The sequence below is a fragment of the Perca fluviatilis genome, chromosome 1, assembly GCF_010015445.1.
Source record: "Perca fluviatilis chromosome 1, GENO_Pfluv_1.0, whole genome shotgun sequence".
NCBI classification, from domain to species: Eukaryota; Metazoa; Chordata; class Actinopteri; order Perciformes; family Percidae; genus Perca; species Perca fluviatilis.
The window spans coordinates 24,739,003-24,759,753 of record NC_053112.1 but is presented as its reverse complement, the minus strand read 5'-3'; the positions used below and the strand labels follow the sequence as shown (position 1 = coordinate 24,759,753).

The following is a 20,751-nucleotide window of genomic DNA, read 5'->3' as shown; positions in this document are numbered from 1 at the left end:
ATATTGTCCAGTAAATCCCATTGTGTTTTTCTCAGAGATGCTTTATTATGTAATGCTGCAGTTGTCTTCACATGGCATGACCCACACTTGTGAGCCCCTTTCTTAATCTAATAGAGCAGAGAGGTCAGAAAAACATAGATGAGCATGTCAGGGAGATTAGTAGGAGGAGTATATAAGAAGACACCAGGGCAAAGACCGGACACAAACTGACCAGAGAGACATTGACCAGAAGCCAACTGTGTGACTCCAAACAAACAGGTAAGATCAAACTCTGATCTTCACTCAGCTGCCAGCTTTGGCTATCTTTCAATTCTACTATAAGAATTACGGTCAGAGCGTAAATAAGAATGCAGTATAGATACCTTAAGGTACACATGTCGGGCTCTTTCAATTGTGACAAATTATTTTTGTAGACAAAGTTATCTCAGTTAAAGGAAGTTCTTCCTCGCCATAGTTGCACCACATGCATGCTCTTTGGATATTTGTTGGGTCTAGACCAAATTATAGTGTGGTCTAGACTTACTTATCTATCTATCCATCCATCCCTCTATCTATCTATCTATCTATCTATCTATCTATCTGTAAAGGAAAACACCTCAGAAAACTGCTAGAAGCCAAATCAGTTTTTTTAAAGCACCTGAAAAACAGATTTTTTGCTTTGGCTTTGTCTCCAACTTCTAACTTAACTATATTTGTTGTTATATTTTATGCATAATGTATATGTTTTATACTTTGAATCCTTTTGTGTTATATATTATCTTGTCTTTCTCTTAGAATTGTCTCCCTTTTTTAAGGCACTATATAAATACAGCTTTGAAGTATTATATAAGTAACTTAAATTACTTACTTTTTACCCCATGGAGGCCCCAGAATATGGGTATAAACTCCTCAGGAGCTATTTCTTTTAAGTCTGCAGGTTTACGGCATGTTTTGCCATTTACTAACCTGAAAAAGAAAAAAGACAGTTTCAGAAAGGTATATATCAGTGCTCGAAAAGCATGATTCGATAAAACAAAGGAATTGAAAAGATGAAGTGGAGAATGACCTTTGATTGCTGTCATTTTCAGCTCAGCATGTTTGATCAATTTACACACCGGGACTTCTTTTACAAATTTCTGTTCGTCAGTCATTGAGAAAATGTAGTCCTAGTTGCAGTTCAGTTCAGTTCAGTTGTTATCCTGGATAGGAAATCTGCTATCAGCATAGTAAAAAGATACATCAAACATTAGTAACATGCAAAAGCAGTAATGACATAAATGATAGCAATAAGTAAGAACTAATTAAACAGAAAACGCTAATAAATGAGAATGAGTAAGAAGAAAGAAACCAATGGACTGTTTTGCTGTCAAACTAACTCTAAACTCTAAATTCTGATGTATGCATTACATGAAATCATCCTCAATCATGTGATCTTTTCATGCTTTTTTTCCTCCTCCCTATTGGGTTGTGAAATTTAGGAACTAACTGATTAACTGAGACTTTAAGGAAGATTCCACCAAACTACACAATTTGTTTGCGTGTTCAACGATGCCATCAGAGAGGTCAAAGTACATTTCTAGTGAAGTCCACGCCACTGCTGAGCTTTCCTGTAAGATAAGACTTGTAACTGAGGTCAGAGAAAAGACGGATTAAAGCAGATTGCACATTAGTTGTTACGAAATATAATTAGACTTAGGGTTTATTACTCATGTGTTGGCTTCGGACTATGGATATTCTGGTCTCAAGATGTACAGTCTGTAACTTGGCCAAGAGTAATCTTTAAAGCCAAGGTGTAAAAATAGACAAAGTTGTTTGTGTGAGTCTGAAGGAGTTTTATGACAGCTTTAGTCAAGTGTCTGACCTGGATATTCCACGCAGAGCAGTGGGGCTTAGAGGAGGAGCAGGAGGAAGGGTCTTACACATCAAGACTAACAAATTGACTGTCAATTGTTTTTCTCTCACAGCGTATAAGATGGCAGACACAGCCGTTGCAGCCCCCGCCGACAGGAAGGCCCCTCCCAAGTTCAAGCAGAGGACCACTCGTACCTTCAAGAGCAAGGCCCCAAAACCAGGCCAGAAGGGGTAAGACTTTAAAGTCACCAGTGGGGGAAAGCAACTAAGGACATTTACTCAAGTACTGTATTTAAATACAATGCCGAGGTACTTGTACTTTACTTAAGAAATTTTCATTATCGGCTATACTTCTACTTCACTGAAAGCTCATATTGAAAGATTATGCTTTTTACTCCACCACATTTAGCTGACAGTTAAAGTTAATTTTCAGATTAAGATTCTACATTAAAAAAAAACGAATAATCCTCCAAAATTAAGCCAGTGGTTGTAATGTTGTATTTTCACATATTGTTGTATTGGTACTTTTACTTAAGTAAAGTATCTGGATACTTATACTCCAACTTAATACTTCCAAAACTTAAAGTCACATATTCCAAGAAATTAAGACAAATGTTTATCTTTTTCAAAAAAAAAAATTTTTATTATCTATTTTTTTTTCAGATTTGGAGACGAAATCCCCGGCATGGAGGGTCTTGGCACAGACATCACTGTGGTTTGCCCATGGGAAGCCTTCGGGGACATGGAGCTCAGCGACCTGGCGAAATATGGAATTGTCTAGAGACCCTGACTCATTTTTACCACAACGATTTTACCTCCCTGCACAGATTTTCCTTTGCCCACTCCTCACCTCTCGCCCCATTTTCCTTCACTTGACCTGATGAAACATTGCACAAAACTATTACCCAAAGCTGATTCCAAAATGTGGCAAATATTATTTTGAAAGTTATATATTACAATTATTTATTTATATATGCTTTACTGAGATGTACATGAATGGAGCAACAACTCAAAATGTCCTCTCCCATACCTTGCACTTTACTTGTGCATTTTTGAGAGACAATTTAAATCTGTTCAGCAGTATATCACCACTAAACCTTTGCTCCTCTCCTGCCTTTTCTACTCCATTACCTCATTCTCTTTGAAACTATTCCTTTTCAATATACAGCTGTTTATGGTTATATATATATTTCTATTTTTATGAACTATAAATGTAAATTTGTGCACCCTATCAATAGGATAGTGAGTTGAACTGTCAATAAATATTTTTCCCCAAAGAAATGGTGTATTTTTTTAACTTAATTTGAATTTCTATTTCATCCTGAAGACAATAATGGAAGACAAAACCTATAACAAATAATATAATATCTGCATCATAAAAGCTGCTATAATCAATGTTTATAATCGGTCAGTTCACCACTTTAGTCAACTACAGGATGGATTGATAATGACACTGGACATCCCCAGAGTTTCTTTTTATGAAATTAGGTACACATTCTGCTCTGGTCAAAAATGTTACTTGTCCAGCACAATGACAAAATACCTGCAATTAATTTAGTTAATTAGTTAATGGGAGCATGTTAGCATGTAGTGCTTTTCAGACCACTCTAGTGTCTTTTAGCTCATTGTTTAGATTTTCCAGCCTGCATGTTTATGGTTCAGTCTCATCAACATAGTTTGAAGCAGGAAGCTGTTTTAAACAAAAAGCTCTGATAAACCCATTGTATGCTAATGCTACCTGCCCAGCACCAAATAATATTGACAAAGTTAGCAACTAGCTGCCGAACACAGTGATACATTGGACGTATAAAGAGCCAGATATGTCTCTTGAATGGAGAGAAATATCGGTGGTGACAAAAACAATGCTTAAAGTAGAGTCAATTTATGACCAGAACATCAAACAGATGCTAATGTTGCTCTGTATCTGCTAGATATGTAAATTAACAACTTTTTGCAAACAAGTTTCCGTATCAGCTTAAAAGATGATCATGTACAGTGCTGCTCATGAGTATAGGAACCCATGCTAAAGTTGACTGAAAAGAGGAATAAAAAAAAATATGGAAATTGATCTTAATGCCTTAATTAAAAAAAATGAGGAAAAATCCAACCTTTAAGGACACCAATTTTCTTTGTGAATGAATAATGTATCGTACATAAATAAATGTTCTTCCTTAAAATACAGGGGGCATAAGTATAGACACCCCTATGTTATGCCAATCTCTAGGTATGGTGAAGAGTATGTGATGATGTGCGGCTATTTTAATTCCAAAGGCCAAGGGAACTTTATCAGGATGCATAGTATCCTGGATCCATGAAATAACTGGCCTTTAAAAATAAAAATCTGCCTGTCTCTATGGGAATTTAACATAAGGGTGTCTATACTTATTCCCCCGGTATTTTAACGAAGAACATTTAATTTATTTACGAAACATTATTCCTTCACAAAGAAAATTGGTGTTCTCAAAGGTTGGATTTTTCCTATTTTTTTCAATTAAGGCATTAAGATCAACTTCCAAAAGATGATTTTTTTTATTGCTCTTTTTAGTCAACTTTAGCATGGGTTCCTATACTCATGAGCAGCACTCTAAGTGTTGTGTGTTTCCACTGCCATCAAGCAGCCAAAGAAATCTGCTGCAGGTTTAATGTTTCCGACTTGGTGATCAATACTAAGATTTAAATTAATAATCAGCACTACTGGCACTGTGGGTCTGTGTGTACAATAATGTAGGAAACTACAAAATAACACTCATAGAATACAAAAAGAAAACAACCTGAAAGCATGATCACAACAAAACATTTTTATATAAAACATTCTATATGGACATTCAATAACAAAAAAAACATAATGGCAGTCAAGGGGAATATAGACATGACAGAGGAAGAGGACTGTTCATTGAGAAACCATAGCAACTATGAAGACTGGCCACATAGTTTACTATAATACAGTGGCAAGAAAACCATGACAGGAAAATGAAGCTGCCACGTGTTATTTTGTGCGGCAGCCGTTTTGTTTGTCTGTAGGCCTTTTAGCCAAACAGTACTGTGCTCTTTGTTGTGTTAGCTAGCTTTAAACTGCTAGCTGCCGGTTATTCTCCATAGAGTTTAGTGGTAAAGAAGAACGCAACTGGACTCGGCTGCTCAGGAGTCAAATATGAAAGACACAATATTCATGCAAAACTTTTTTTTAACTTGAAAAGTATCACTCATGCTGGTTTGTCCATGCCTTCAGTGGCTTTATAAGTCCATCTTTGTGTAATTTGTGTTGCACTTCTCAAGTTGAGAACCACAACGTGCTGGGGACTCTAAGTTAGCATCTTTGGCTAAGTTTTTTTTTTTTTTTTGTCCAGAGCACATTCTATAATAAGTTGATATTACAAATAAAATGTTGAATGTCATGACAAAATCAACAGCAGCACACTTAATAGAAAGAAAAAAAACACCGTATTGACCTGTTTTTCAAATGTGAGAAATGAAAAACAACTGTAGCTTTGCAATTGGCTATTAGGTAGAAAAAAAGCATAAGGGCCCCATTTAACACACAACTTAGATCATATCCCACAATGACATTTTGTTTTCACCATGTAGGAATATTAACCTGCTTATGTATGAGATAACGCTTTCAAACATTTTACCGGATATCTTCAAACAAACCTGGAGTGACCATGCTGGCCGAGCAGACAGATTTAACCACTGAAATGTAAGGAGTCTGCTTCAAACAAAACAATAACTATTCAAATAAATGAAAAACTCAAGAACACAGTTGGTTTTAACCAAAGTGCTACACGCCTATGTTCATTAATTCCAAATGTCTCAGTCACCTCTAAAATATGGACATAAAAAGAAAGAAAAATCCAGCCGTTCCTGTATATTTGAAACATAATTAAATGTCATGCTAACGGATCCAATAATCAACCCAAAAAAAAAAAAAGAAAGAAAAAAAAAAAAAAGTAGCCCAGATTGACTGAATATTTAACCAAGAGAACAAAGGTTTGGTTGGGTTACATGCATACCTTTAGTTTTGTCACTTCTTAGTAGGGCTGGGTATCTATAAATAAACCAGTACCAAGTAGTATTGAATCTTCTTCAGTCAAACGATACCTGCATTAGATCCTGTTTGTACCCAGATCTAGAAAAAAATGACTTTGTTTTGTAGTAGTTTGTGTATTCTCTTTTGCTTGCAGCCAATGACTTCAAGCTTTCTTCGATTTAATGCAATGTGTAATTGGCCCACTACCACAGCAACTACAACCCATTCAGTCTGTGGTGGTGAAGTTGAGCGTGGTGTATTTGATGGAGTTGGCAGTTCAGCGTGCAGAGATACCACTAAAAATGTTTAAAAGTGTGGCCACACTATCAAAATAAAATGCATTAAATGCAGAAGGATTATTTTCCCATAAATCATTGGTATTTGTATCACTTTAAGGGTAGTGGAATTGATACTGGCATTTTCATTTTTAAACGAAACCCAGCCCTACTTCTCAGGTACACTTTCTGCTCAAGATCTTATCTCAAAAAATAAAATAAAACTTGAAATTTAACTTGCACCTTACTGGAGAAGGAACAACACTTACATATATATTAAAAAAAATAAAATAAAAAAAAAGATGAAAAAGAAGTAAATAAAGACAGTCATAAGATTATGATAATAACAATAACAAAGATAATATATTTATACATACGGCAGAAAAATGTGCTTTCTACAAATCTTTGGAACAAAAACAAAAGCCAAAAAAAGCCACGTTTTGGAAATATAGAATACAACGGTATAGAAATATGCACAATAGTATGGTGTTTTGCATTTAAATATGTTCTATTAACTCACCGACAGAATCTCTCTCTTGCTCAGTAATTGCTGCTGGCAGCATCTCGAAAACATTTATCTACTAAAGTATGTTTCAGGAAGACTCATTCAATGTTGGACTTTGCTCTATAAAAGATGGAGCATGAGGGGAAAATCCAAATAATAAATCTCTACATTAAAGGATCAAAAAATACTTGAACCTCAGGGTTGTGGGTGGATGATGTTGTTTGGATCTAAAGCTAAAACTCAATTACAGAAGACAATGTTTTAGTGTTCAACTCTTTGTAGTGTTATAGTGGTGGTTGCACACAGAGTGTAGTGAGATCATATGCATGAGAAGGATGATGTGAGACTATAGTTGTGTCATACAGTCAAAAAAGAATATAGATGCTCATTTTCTGATTTTTAACCCCAAGGTTCACTGTTGGATCTACATGTCCCGTAACAGTAGTGGCAGCCAAATCAAACAAACTAATGGTTTTATAAGAATATTAATGAGAATAATTACAATAATAATAATAATAATAATAATAATAATAATAATAATAATAATAATTTGGTAGCTTTTTTCTCTAAACTAATTTCTTTGCATATCATAACAATTTTAAGTTTAAAGGTTCACCATTTCCACATACTAAGAAAACTTGAGGTAAGGAACCGTTCTAATAACCCTCCCTACCTTCAGCTTTCAGACGTGATTTCTGAATCGTTATCAACCGTCACACATCATCCATCCAAGCCACCATGTTCAGTCTCACTCTACCAGAACACAGCAAGAACGGAAATCCTCTTTCATTGCTATCCGCCCAAATTATGAAAATCCACCAGTGGGTGTTTTTATCATTTTAGTGACTCTTCATTCATTTCAAAATGTTTTTAGGCTATTTCGATGAACCTTCCTGCTTCCTACCGCTGCGCCGTTTTGTGGGCACATCGATTTCTCTTTTTCCTTAAATGTTAAGTGTGTGCAGGCCACACAGCACTCCGCTCTCTCATATACATGGTTGACAGCTGTTTAATGTCAGTTATCCACATACAGCCTTTGGAAGAACATCTGGGCTCCATCACAAGTCTTGTGCTGCTGAGTGCCAAGAGATTAAGAAGGGGGGACTATATTACAGCCGTGCAAGAGGGAAGGTGGCCATTTGAAGTCTTTATTTTTTTTCTTATTTTTGTAATGTAAAGGCCATCCATCAGTCTTTAATACAGCATTCCTCTATTTCTGTAGTAGCGTATATAAGAAAACGTGGGACTGCTCTGGGGTGGGATCTGAAATATCTTTGTTGTGGTCAACTTCACTTTGAAACTGGGTGCAGTCCACCTCCACAACAACAGAGGGAGCTCTTTCAGAGTAATTCAATGGAAGAGGCGAGCTCCTGGGAAATGTAGTGTCTTTAGTAAGGGGCAAATCTGCTGTAGCCTCCCCTGTACAGTGTGGCCTATGAAAGAACAAACGATAAACATTAAGTTAATAAATTCTTCTCAAAATGGCATTATTCATTTAATTACCAGTCTAGAGATATTCTATATCTTCCTTTATAGCAATAAATTCCATAAAAAGACCAAAACCAACAATGAATTGATCATACTAATGAGTATTCTGTGTAGCCAAACCCTGATGTATCTCATCCCTGTGTCACAGACCTCCAAAAACTAAAAATACATCAATGAGCCACACTGTTGCACTGGGTATGGTCACCCAGTGCAACAGTGTGGCTCATTGATGTATTTTTAGTTTTAATGCTTTATTTAAAAAAAATTATATATGTATGACCCTTTTTGAATATTTACATCTTCAGTGGAAACTAATCCAATCAAAATTAAGTCAAATTAACTTTATTTATGTAGCACTTTACCCACAACACAGTTGATCCAAAGTGCTTTACAGAAAACACAAGAAAAAAGAAGGAAACGCACAATGTGAGAGAAGAAAAACAGAGTGATGGTAATTAGTAATGATAATAGTTAAAGCACAGGTCACACAGAAGCCATAGTAACCAACAACACAGACTTTGGGGAGAATTACCTGAGCTGGTTAAGTTTGGTACAGCTAAAAGCTAATGGGCTAAAGGGAGAACCAAAGAGAGGAAAAGGATGTTCTAAAGTATTGAGAGACGGATGAACACATTGTTGGCTTTGCACATTCATGGGAATTGTTGACAATAAGAAAAATATAGAATATCACTTGACTTATCCTTTGAATGCTTGACAATATATGGGCTTTGGGGACTTACCATGGCTCCGACACCATAGGCAGCTGGGGCGAGCGCAGCATGGTAGGGGTCTGCTGTGTAAACTCGTCCGTAGCTATCAGAAAACAACAAAAACGTCAAACATGAGGTATCCCATTATATTATGTAAAAATAGCAGAAGGTAATTAATATACTGTAAGTGCAAGAGAAAAAGTTTTTTTTTTTTTTTTTAATTCACCCCTTGGTTTATGATTTGTGTAGGAATGAAACCCCAAACTACTTCAAGTTAACCTAGTCTTGATAATTGTGTTTATTTTAAATGTGCTTTGAAAATAAAGTGACTTGACTACTTAGTCACAGAGGACAGTGCTGCAAGCCAGCAGCCAACATATAGAGACACGTGACCTCGTTCTGCAGGTTTTGGCCAGTCAGAGGAGGCCTCAAGGTGTGCTGGACTCACCTGTCACTGTAAGCTGCTGCTGCAGCCGCCGCTGCCGCTGGAGTTGCTACCGCAGTTGGCTGGGCGTAACGATACGCTGCATAGCCACCCTGTGATGAGGCGATGAAGCGGAGAGAGACGGAAGGGGGTAGTGTGTGTGTGATAGAGTAGAAAGATACAATGAAGGGGCAGGTGGGACGAAACAGAAACAATAGTAAATTATTGTTAAAAATTTTCTGTATTTTTCTTTACACACTAACAGACTAGTAGTTAATCTAAAGGGTTACATTGTGATAAAAACTGCTGAGAAGAGAGTGAAAGATTAACAAGCAGACAGTCAGCAAAACTGGCTAATCTGGTGCAGTACAGCATTCACAAGGATGTAGCTCAGGCTCTGTGTGGGTCTCTCCCTCCATGACTAACCTAGGGGAAAAAAACTCTTTAAATTGTATATGATGTCTTTGTAGCATTCCCCTATTCATTATCCTTCCCACTGTGTGTTGGACATGGAGGGAGAGAGTGCATACCCATAACTGGGCCCCACCCCAGTTCCCCCACCAAAAACACACAGTTAAAGAAAGGGGAAGGGGTGGCAAGATGATTGTGTCATTATTTAGGTTTGGATGAACAGCTGATGAACATACACAAAAAACTACAGGTGTAAGAAGACAGTCAGCCAGACGGATTAAAAAGGGCACACTCACACACACGCTTACATGGCCAGCGACCAATCACTAACAGAAACAGCATGCTTTCCCAAACTCAGAACTTACAGCGTATTAGGCCAAACATCCCTATCAAAAACAAACACCGCTGCAGTCTACCCTAAAGGATCAGTCACAACCAAGTCCCCGCATTCAGGACCACACAGTTGCTGCTATGGAAGGAAGGCTGGACTGGGGAAGAGGAAGGAGGAAGGGTGAAGGAATATGACATGTACAGAAGAAGAGGAAGAGGAGGAAGAAGAAGAAGAAAAGGTTTTAATTATTGACTTAGGAAAGAAAGAAGACAGAATAAAGAGAGCGAGAAGAAGTGAAATAAAGAATGACACAAAAAGCGGGTTTATAGACCGAGAAGAAAAAGACAGGAGGAAAGAGTGGGGGTTGGGGGAGGAGTCAGCCTTGTAAATATGTCTGCATGCCGACACTGAATCAGTTAGCATGCCACAGGTGAAACAGATAGGGAGATTCCTGGAAGGGGTCTGAAGTAACTGCTGACAGAAACGGTCCTACATCCCTCTGACTAGTGGAGTCTCAGGTTTTAATGTCATTATTTATGTCCTATTTATTTCGTGTTTCTATTTCAAGCATGGCAATGCAGCTTGCTGACACCTATTAATTAATATGTAGAGCATGTGCACAATAAATAGTTTTAGGGTAAATTAATCAAAAGGTATAACAAAAAGACAGCATGTCCTGGCTTGAAATCTCAGTTTTGGACAATTCCTAATACATATCTTCTGATTTTGGAATAAAAATGTGTGATGAAAATGTCAAATAATATACTACAATGTGTTTTAATGTATCTTGCAACAAGCACATAGTGAAAAGTATTGAATTCTTAGAGTAATTTTGCTATGGGGTGTCACCTAGGGAAGATGCCATAATAAGACAAAATGTCTTTGTTTTCATACAGAGGAAAATAAGCTGGTGTACAAAAATGCACATAGTTAGCTGGATGTTTTTTCATGGAAAAGACTTGAAAACATTCTCATAAGTGCAGATTTTGGTTAAAGAAGGTGACCCACTGTTCAAGTATTGACCTTCATTACTGCACCTAATTTACCCAAACATGTATATCCAACTCCCCTGTAGATAATTTGTAAATGGACGTTTTATGTAGTATATTCTTTGCAAATTCTGATTTCAACTTAATTCTTTTCTCCCCCTTCCGCAACTCCACCCATGTCAGAATCCAGTGAGTTAGTAGAAGAAGACAGAGAAGGCATTTCAATCTCAGATGGTCAATAATGTCTAGCAGCACGCAGTCATTGGAGACGAGGAGGATGCACACTGGCTCTCACACAGAGTGTGTAAACCCTACCTGGGGCAATCTGCCACTAATGTCCTGAAACACTAGTCTACAGAGAGAACAGAAACAGCTATTGTCAACCTGGTCACACACACACACACACAGACACACACTCAAAATCACTTACAAAACTAAACTCACAAATGCACAGAGACAAACCCGAGAGAAGTCTACTCGTGAATGAACACTTTGATGAAAGTGCGTGTGCTGCAGAGTGCTCCTATTTTTTAATTTGTATGCATCATTGAAGGAACGTTTCATATGAGTACAATAAATGACAACAAAAGTGATGAGTTGAATGTATATGTAATTAAAAGTAAAAAAATATATATAAATAAGATAATTTAAGATTAAGAAGTCAGGGAAACAAAATGACTGTGATGAATCAAAACACCTAAAAGTACACGTCTCTGTGGGTTTGGTCTGTGCCGTGTCACACTTGAAAACCCACAGGCAAGAGGGGGGAAACGTAGGTGAGGAGTGAGGCAGTAGAGGAGAGAGAAGTATACTTACATAGAGATCAGCTGCACTGTAAAAGCCATCCTGATAGGCCATCACACTGAGAGAGAGAGAGAGAGAGAGAGAGAGAGAGAGAGAGAGAGAGAGAGAGAGAGAGAGAGAGAGAGAGAGAGACGAGAAAGGAAGGAAAAGGAGAGGAGCGGTGGTGGAGTCGAAACAACAAAAAATGGTGTGATGCGCCACCATGTGGGCATTGCAGAAAACAACAAACAAGAGTGACGATTGGGGGAGAGAGAGGTGAGAGAACGGTGCCAAACAGATTGTGGAAGAGAGAAAAGAAAGAAGGGTGAGATTATTACACACCGTGCAACATGCAAGACAAAATACCACCTCTTTGCATTTTACTTTAGAGTGATACTACAGTTACTTCAGCAGGTGAGACAAATGTCTATTAAAAGAAAACACTACTCAATTTGATCACTAAAGTATGATATCATTATCACATTTGAGGTACAAGGAAATGGTATTTCAGTTCAGCAAACTTTCATTTTCAATATCTTAATAAAAACATATTCGAACACAGCATGCACAATTATGACATTGTTTTTATGTAAGTGAAGACATGCATTTAATAAGACAATCATATGCATAACTTTAGGTCTAGTTTTCATTATCAATAGAAGTTTCATCTATCAGTTTCATCAGAATCAGTTTTTACATATGTTTATGTATATGTGTTTACCCAGGGTAGGTAGGGATGGCAGGTTGTGGCACAGCTGCCCTGACTGCGCTGTAGACGGGCCGGGCACGACCCCGGAGATGAGCACCCCGAAAGGTTGCAGCGGTAGAGGCGGCTGCTGCCGCTGCTGCTGCTGGGTATGGAAACCCCGGAACTGAGACACAGAGAAGGTAGAAAGTACAGCTCCTTTAATACCTTGAGGATTACAATAATATTTGTGCATCTTGTCTCCATCAGTCTCGTTAAATATGAAGCTAATCCTTGTAGTCATACCTGTATAGAGTTCAGGGCTGTACATGGCTCCAACCATGGGACTCAACTTCCATCCAGCTATAGTCAACAACAAAAAAACAACAATTTACATTTAAGGCAATATTTGACTGACTTTTTATGAGTTGTGCATTTGTTCACAGTGATCTTTGCTGTTCATTGTGTTGTTTATTGAGAAGAGAGGATGTATAAAGCTTTCTGACGGGCACATCTGTGAGAGTTTTCACTCAGTGCCACTACCAGGACAGGACAATTCAGTATTATTATATATCGATTTTAGTCGCATCATTAGAATAAAATTGTTAATTATAAAAATATATTGTTATTGTTTAACGAAGTTCTATTGTCCAACTTTAAGGGGAGACTAAATGCAATAAAAAAAAAATGTATGCACTGGTCAATTTTGTTTCCATAACATGATTTCTTTTTAAACTCTTATTTTACTACACGTTCTCTTAAATTCACTAAAAGTTAGCACTAGATATTTGCTATACTCAATACTCATTTGTGTAATGAAACATTAATTTTCAGAAAAATAATCAACTTAATGTAAGTAATCAACTGGGGAGGTTTGATGGTGATATCTATAAGTTAACATGTTTACCCTATCCACCTGTTGTGTCCTTTAAAAGAGCAATTGAGGCTTTTGTTTTGTGGGACATAATGCGTTTCATTGGAAACCAATACTTTTATCTATATTGTGATAATAATTATACCAGCCCAGACACCATTTATCAAAAGAATCAGCTGTTGTTAAGTCCAAAGTGCATTACCGTATGGCAGAGTTGCGAGGCCCTCTCCGTTAGAGTAAGGGGTGGTCATCTTCTTGTTCGTCATCACTCTGGCTGTGGCATTATTTACCTGGACACCAGAAAAAGTGGTCAGGGGCTAAGTCAACGTAGTTTAACGCATAGACAAGCTTTGAGGAATTATCAAAATTATTTTTAATTTTACATTTGGGTTTTAAGCTTTCATAAACTGAATGTATTTTGTGATACATGAGGGAGATACTCTGCACAGGATGATCAGAGTTCCATAATGAGTTTTCATTATACTTGAAACAGTTGTTTTTTTAACTCATGACAGAGGTTAATTCTGTTGATGAGCAGCGATGGTATTTGATGCATGCGCTTCTTTTGAAGGAGAAAGACATTGAAAACAAGGATCCTGGTGAGTAAGTCAGGCAGTTTTGCACACAAACAATGAAACCATTGGCACACAGAACAAAGAAAACAAAATATTTCAGAATAAAAGCATTCAAAAAGAAATCCAAGACCATTATATTGCTACCTTTCAAAAAAAAAGGAGGGAAAAAGAAGGTGAATTAAGCGGCAGATTCATCAGTTGAACACAATGCAAAAAACATCAAAGAGTTCATAAACAAATTACACGCAGCCAATCAAGAGCGCATCACATCACCAGAAGTGAGTAAAACTAGCCAATCAGCAAGCATCAGATGCAGCAAGAGACCAATCAAAAAAGGTTGGCAGCCCTCCCAATCCAATAAACATCTTACAGAAAAAGTAGGGAGGGGAAGGAGAGAGAACGACAGAGAAAAGACAGAAATATGGAGGGATGCAGGAGGAAGAGCCAGTCCACATGAAAAGACACAGAAAAACACATACATGATGTGGAGAAGAGACAGAGAGTGAACAATCCATCCAAATGTGCAATTCTTCTAATGAACAAACAGAAACCACAAGATGCGATACACACACATACAAAAATACATCTGACCGTTTGCCTATATTGAATCTAACTGTACAGTAGCAACAATGGAGAAATGATAAATAGAGCAAGAAAGAATACAGAGAGAGAGAGAGAGAGAGAGAGAGAGAGAGAGAGAGAGAGAGAGAAGTCTAGATTAAGAGAGAAGATGGGGGGGATGCAAATATCATTCCTCAAAAAAAAATCAAATCAAACCATGGTTGTGAAACACTGCCAGGCATTCCAGATCAGTGTCACACACCAGAGAGACCTCGACGCACACAACCACCAACACACACACACCATCCAGAACCAAACTGATCAAAAAGTAAAACAAGGACACCTCTTTACAGAAATCAGAAAAAAGAAAAGTTGCCGTTACTTAATCAGTGGCACAATTATTTAAGTTTGCTTTGCTGGGGTCTATAAATTAATTCATGGCAGTTTTTTTCTTCTTTTCTTTCTTAAAATAGCTCAAATGCTAAAAGTGTTCATATTACATATGAAAAGTAGACTTGCTTTGAAGTAGAATAAGCTTGCATCCTTTTTGGGGCGCACACTATTGATCCACATACATACATACATATATATATATATATACACACACGTATACACGCGTGTGTATATATATATATATATATATATATATATAAAATGTATATAAATGTATATAAATAAAATGTGAATGTTGAGTCAAAAAAGCCATACCTCTACAACTGTCTGCAGTCTACAAAGTGGCACAGAAAGTGATCATCAAGTACTACAGTACACCATGATAGAGACAACTATTATCCTCTCTCCGGTAAAGCTAACATAGCACTCATGCTTCAGCATGCCGTCCCACTAAAGGTGCAAAAATGCAGCTATTGGCTGACACATGACACAGAGAGATGACAAAGTACTATATGGCGTCATACAGATGACGAGAAAGAGAGTAAACCATGCAGGATACAGCTCTGGAATTAAATGCTGAATGCAGTTAGAGAGGTGATTGGAATGAATGCATAAGAAGTGGTAGTCATAGTCGTTGCACTTGCAGATAGATGCAGTACATTCAGTTATACAAGTGGCCTTTATAATGCCATGCGATCAATGGCTAATCTCGTAATCGTTTCATTCACCACCTCCCCAATCAATCACAGGATTAGCCAATCAGGTTCTGTCAATTAATCAAGCTCCCCTCAGTAAAGGAGTCCTTCATTTGGGTGTTGGTTGCATTTTATTTTAAGTTTTGACAGTTGGGGTGGGGGGAGGGGTCATTCAAAGATGATGCCATGTGTACACAACTTACCGTTGCCAGGGAAACGGCGTGAGGACACGCGAGCAGTTACCGTGGAGACTGACAACAACAACAACATACAAAAATCATCAGGGAAATAGAGAAAATATATGTAAGAAAGAAATGATGAACCAAATAAAATTAAATAAAAACATAAACAAAACGAGGTAATGAAAAGCAACCCCCACCATGTGGTAGAGAAGAAGTGATGTAACAGGTCACGTGTCAACAGACACCTACAAGTATCAGCCATTTGACAACTATCTAGCCTTTACTGGTTAAAATCCAATACAAACACAGATCTTAAAAGTTGATAAAGGAGCAAACAAATGGAAACAGAAAATTGTCAGAAATTAAAATCTACCTTGGGAGGGAAACTACCTGTTATTACAGCCCAGATTATATTCAGATATCTGACTAAATAATCACTCAAACAAACATGATCTCATTCTTCAATGTTTATGCTACCTGACTACATTACAGGACAGGGAAATGGACAGAGATATGGGGGAGGGATGGACAGCAGAAATGCAGGTGCATATGGGGACACACAAACTGAGAGAGACAGACAGACTGGCCTGGTGAAAAAGAGTGGAGACAGAGATGGAGGAGAACCAATAAAAGAAAAAAAGAAAAAGAAGAGAGGGAACGACAGCTAGCTATTGCATTCTCTTCACATGTTCATTCTCTCTCCGCCCTCCTTATTTTTATTCTTGCACAACCCCACACAGAGACAGAGAAGAGTGCAAGACATTGGAGACCATGCAGAGGAGCTTTAGTAGCAAGTAAAAATAAAAAAGAAAGCGTGATTTGAAAATCAAGAGCCAGACCAAATGGCAAAAGCATGGTGTATCTGATCTCCAAAGCCATTTGCAACTGAAATCCGAGCTCATGCTGACAGAAAAAAAAAAAGATGTCACAAAATGCACTTCCATATGATCTGGTGTTCTTTTCAGGAGTGCTGGTTACAAGTGTGTGTGTGTAAACAACATTTTTTTTTTTAAACCATTCATCTCGCACGTCTGAAATTAAACAGTCAGCTTTGTTGAAGCATCAGAAATGACACCACATCATGCATGTTAAACTAAAAACTGCTACCCAGAGTCACCCGTGTAGTATTAACAGAGTGAAAAACTCCATGGCAATATCTGACCTTATGATCAATCCATGCAACATACAGTACCCTGTTACAGACACCAGCAAGCACATTTTTTTCAGAGGAAAAATAACTGAGAGGCTATTAACTGCCCTTCCAGTCATTAACAACCATAAACCAAAATGGCTACCCATCATGATCATGGAAAAAGGAATGATGGTGATGGAAAAGGTGCAGGAAAACCAAAAACAGAAAAAATCCTACATGCTGTGACAGAAGCAAATATAGTCAGCGACCGTGTCGTAGTGACGTCTTACCGGCCATGCCTGTTGTGTAGCCACTTCACCCAGCATGCTTTGCAAACCACACAGCTTTAAGATCAAGGTGCAATGGACAGCCCACAACATCAACAACAACAGCATAAACATCGACAGGAAGTGCCATCAAAATAGACGTCTGTGTGCGTGGCACCACTGCACCATGCTATAGTGAAGCCAGAGAGGTTAGAGTTGAACACATACAGCCCCCCGGAAACCTTCTCTGGGGCAGAAACGACCAGAACAAACTCATTGTCGGACATGGAGGGGAAACAGAGGAGAAAATGGTGGGTGGTGAGTTACCTCGATTTTACGTCCTTCCACCAGCGTACCGTGAAGCTTTTCTCTGGCCCTCTCTGCATCTGCACTTGTCTCGAATGTTACAAAACCGAAGCCCTGCAAGCAAAGGAGACAAGGAATTTGGAAAAAGAAAAGAAGGTGGAGAGCGACAAAACAGATGTTAAACTTTTGCTGATCTCATTGTTAACACATTTTTAAATGAAGACATTTTTAAATTACACATTCCAACTTCCTACCTTGGATCCCCTCTCATTGAAAATGATCTCGACGTCGAGGATTTTGCCATATTGCTAAAAGATAAAAAAAAAGTAGAAGAAGATGAAGAGGCTGAACAAGCATGTCTAGTACTGCATCTTGCCACTGGGTGTCAGCACTTTTCAACCATGATGAGCTGGCACCCAGCCAGCTTTGGCAGTCTTTTCTTCCACCATATATTCCTTGCCTCTGCTTATTTCTCTGCAACACATTTTAGAGACATTTCTCTTACAAAAAAGCAGAGCATAAAGGCCCAGATTGTTACATCTGGCTTTAAATAATCTTTCTACAAGATGACATTCAAGTAGAGGTTTTGATTTTTTGTCAAATAGTACAAAAACAGATTCCTTTTAGCTAAAAACAGATATGACAGAGCCTTATTGTAATTTAACATCACACTTGAGGACAGGAAATAAACAGTAAAAAAGAAATCTGAGAACACAGTGCTGATGCCAATGGATTGGTCCCTAGAGTCATTATTTTTACTCACTGCATGCTTTAAATACAAATCTATTTTTCCGGGTTATTGTTATTTGATGATGAATAATAGAAAAGGGGGAATGTTGTGGTCTACATACCCCAAACATCTGCCGTAGGTCAGGATCTCGGAAGCGGAAGGGGATGTTGGACACGTGAAGGCGTTTGGGGGTCCCCTTGGCGTCTGAATCATCCCCAATGCTCCCTCCACCACCTACGCCTCCTGAGCCAACAACGGACTGACCATCAATCTGGGAGGAGCCATCTGACTGCTGGGACAGACGGACAGGGAAGAAAGGCCGGAAGAGGCAGAGTTTATTGTTTACGCTGTAGTTGTAGGCCTGCAACAAACAATTATATGCCATCTATTAATCTGTCAGTTATTTTCTAGATTCATTAATTAATCTTTTTGTCAGAAAATTGTGAAAAATGCCCAGACCATTTCATAGAACCCAAAGTAACGTCTTTAAAGTGCTCCTTTTGTCCAGCCAACAGTCGATAACCAAGAGATATTAAATTCAAGATGATATAAAAAAAAAAAAAAGGAAAACTCACATTTAAGAGGCTGAATATTTGGTCATTTTTTCTTGAAAAGTAACTTAACCTGATTTAACTTTATTATACAGAGAGGTGTTTATGGTATTTAGCCTACCCTCAATTATATAAATGGGGTGGACAAAACAATAGAAACACCTGTCAGTAAAACCCAATACAGTTCCACAGCACCCCAAGCTACTAGCTTCCAAAATGACAATACAGTTAAATCAACCCCTCTAAGAACAGTTTCTATAAAATCGGAACTTTGTAACTATGATGATGGCAGCATTTATAACCTTTCTTTTGTATTAGTTTTAGCTATATATATATAGCTAACTGAATGTAAATACAGTAATCCGTCTGTAGTATGGACAGAAGATTGAGATTGAGCAACAGAGAAGCAGTTGTAAAAAAATATATACCATATAACTACAACTAGTAGTAAGTAGTAATAAGTTTTAGTTTTTGGGAAAATTTACATCCCATATTGTGTCTCTCTCCACTTCTGCTGAAGCCAAGCTAACACATATTCCTCCACACTCTCAGAGCCCTCTCAAGGCAAAGACATGATGTAAGCTGCACACAGAGGAATAGGCACTCACTTGGCCACTGAGGCTGTTGGCAACATTGACGGCGCTGTTCGCTGCTCCACCAGCTTCCACGGGGCCCTGGACGGCCCCCGCTGCATACAGGCTGCCCCCGTAATCCAGTGCCAGGCCATTCTGGGGGGGTGGCGGTGGAGGTGGAGGGAATGCGGAGAAAGGTGGAGGTACAAGTCCCTCCTGACCGCCAGCACTATCCTGAGAGCCCTGTTGAAGAAAGAGTGATGAAGGAGTGAAAGGTAAAGTAGCCGGCTGGCTAACTTCCACGGTATCTTTTACTGAGAGCATCACCCGACCACACAGAGACCACTTTCCTGAGAGCTTCAGTCTAAAAGTCATACAAGCGTGGATATAATATTTCCCCGCGCATGTGTGGGGGCGCGCGCGCGCATGTTTCCACACCCCCCCCCACCGATTAAATATTCACTGCAGTCACATCTATTATTGAGGGTCAGATTCTTCCATACTCTGTGTTGTACAATGGTGAGTGTCTAACGCCTGCACACACACTGACAAACGCCTCTGCACACAAACCACCTTTGACATGCAAACACCCACGCACCTAAACACTCACACCAACTATTAGTATTGGTACATTATTACCCCAAGAAAAGAAAATGGTACCGACATTGAAGCGCGCAGGAGAACAATACAGGCACCCACAAACACATGGTGGAACACATCACAAACACGACACCGGCAATCTCTCTCTCTCTCTCTCTCGCACCACACACACACACACACACACACACACACACACACACACACACACACACACACACACACACACACACACACACACACACACACACACACACACACACACACACACCCTAAAATGGTAATAGAGAGCGGCAGGAGAGAACAGGGGGGATGGGACGATAAAAGGTGATGAGTGATAGAAGAAGCATGGCCCTGCCTCTGATCCATAGCTGCAAAAGATAAACCAACCATCACAGTAAAACAACGGCTGTGAAATAAGTTTAAGATGCAAATAGAGGGAGGTTATATTAGCGGATAGAATATGAAAAAAAGACCATATGGCTAAACAATGGCTGCTGTATCTGGCAGCCTCTTCTTGTTCTTTTTCTGTCTTCTTAATCTCCTTGTTCTTGTTCATCTTCCCATTCGCCTCCTACTTCTAATCATCATTATTTCCATTATTATTAGCAGTAGTAGTTATAGTCGTAGCACTAGAACCAGGCAGTAATAATTAATTAATTAATAAAAGTAATTTTCTGTGTCTTTTACACTAAAGAGACTCCATGCTTAGACATCTGCTTGGCTATACTGACTGTGTGTGTGTGTGTGTGTGTGTGTGTGTGTGTGTGTGTGTGTGTGTGTGTGTGTGTGTGTGTGTGTGTGGCTGCAGCAATGCCCATCTGAGTTGCACAATAGATCCCTGTCCCTTTGGGAGTGT

The 20,751-nt window shown here is 38.5% G+C and overlaps 2 protein-coding genes across 9 annotated transcripts in view; one reads left to right on the top strand and one right to left on the bottom strand.

Annotated features, from left to right (window-relative positions):
- The first annotated feature begins 135 nt into the window (after positions 1–135).
- LOC120543531 (retinal cone rhodopsin-sensitive cGMP 3',5'-cyclic phosphodiesterase subunit gamma-like) lies at positions 136–3,111 on the top strand. Its single transcript, XM_039777008.1, has 3 exons — positions 136–258; positions 1,944–2,061; positions 2,494–3,111. The coding sequence occupies exons 2-3, from the start codon at positions 1,952–1,954 to the stop codon at positions 2,609–2,611; spliced, it is 228 nt and encodes a 75-aa protein (XP_039632942.1). The 5' UTR covers positions 136–258; positions 1,944–1,951; the 3' UTR covers positions 2,612–3,111.
- A 2,013-nt stretch (positions 3,112–5,124) lies between these two features.
- Positions 5,125–20,751, bottom strand: part of rbfox2 (RNA binding fox-1 homolog 2) — a 38,192-nt gene continuing 22,565 nt past the window's right edge. The window contains exons 3-13 of one of the 8 annotated variants that reach the window (XM_039822012.1): positions 19,332–19,538; positions 18,294–18,464; positions 17,697–17,750; positions 17,464–17,556; positions 13,535–13,622; positions 12,765–12,821; positions 12,495–12,645; positions 11,306–11,342; positions 9,284–9,372; positions 8,866–8,938; positions 5,125–8,070 (exon numbers count right to left, since the gene is read on the bottom strand). In XM_039822012.1, the coding sequence (XP_039677946.1) occupies positions 8,026–8,070; positions 8,866–8,938; positions 9,284–9,372; positions 11,306–11,342; positions 12,495–12,645; positions 12,765–12,821; positions 13,535–13,622; positions 17,464–17,556; positions 17,697–17,750; positions 18,294–18,464; positions 19,332–19,538 (1,065 nt within the window). In that variant the 3' untranslated portion in view covers positions 5,125–8,025. Of the gene's footprint in view, positions 8,071–8,865; positions 8,939–9,283; positions 9,373–11,305; positions 11,343–11,367; positions 11,853–12,494; positions 12,646–12,764; positions 12,822–13,534; positions 13,623–17,463; positions 17,557–17,696; positions 17,751–18,293; positions 18,465–19,331; positions 19,539–20,751 lie in introns of those variants that run through there. The other 7 variants (XM_039821942.1, XM_039822292.1, XR_005641494.1 and 4 more) reach the window with 7 other exon arrangements.

What these genes read in the sequence shown, in the direction of transcription:
- LOC120543531 (XM_039777008.1), top strand. Translation starts at nt 1,952, where the DNA reads ATGGCAGACACAGCCGTTGCAGCCCCCGCCGACAGGAAGGCCCCTCCC. An exon ending in CCAAAACCAGGCCAGAAGGG is followed by an intron (nt 2,062 to 2,493) that starts GTAAGACTTTAA and finishes TTTTTTTTTCAG; the next exon opens with ATTTGGAGACGAAATCCCCG.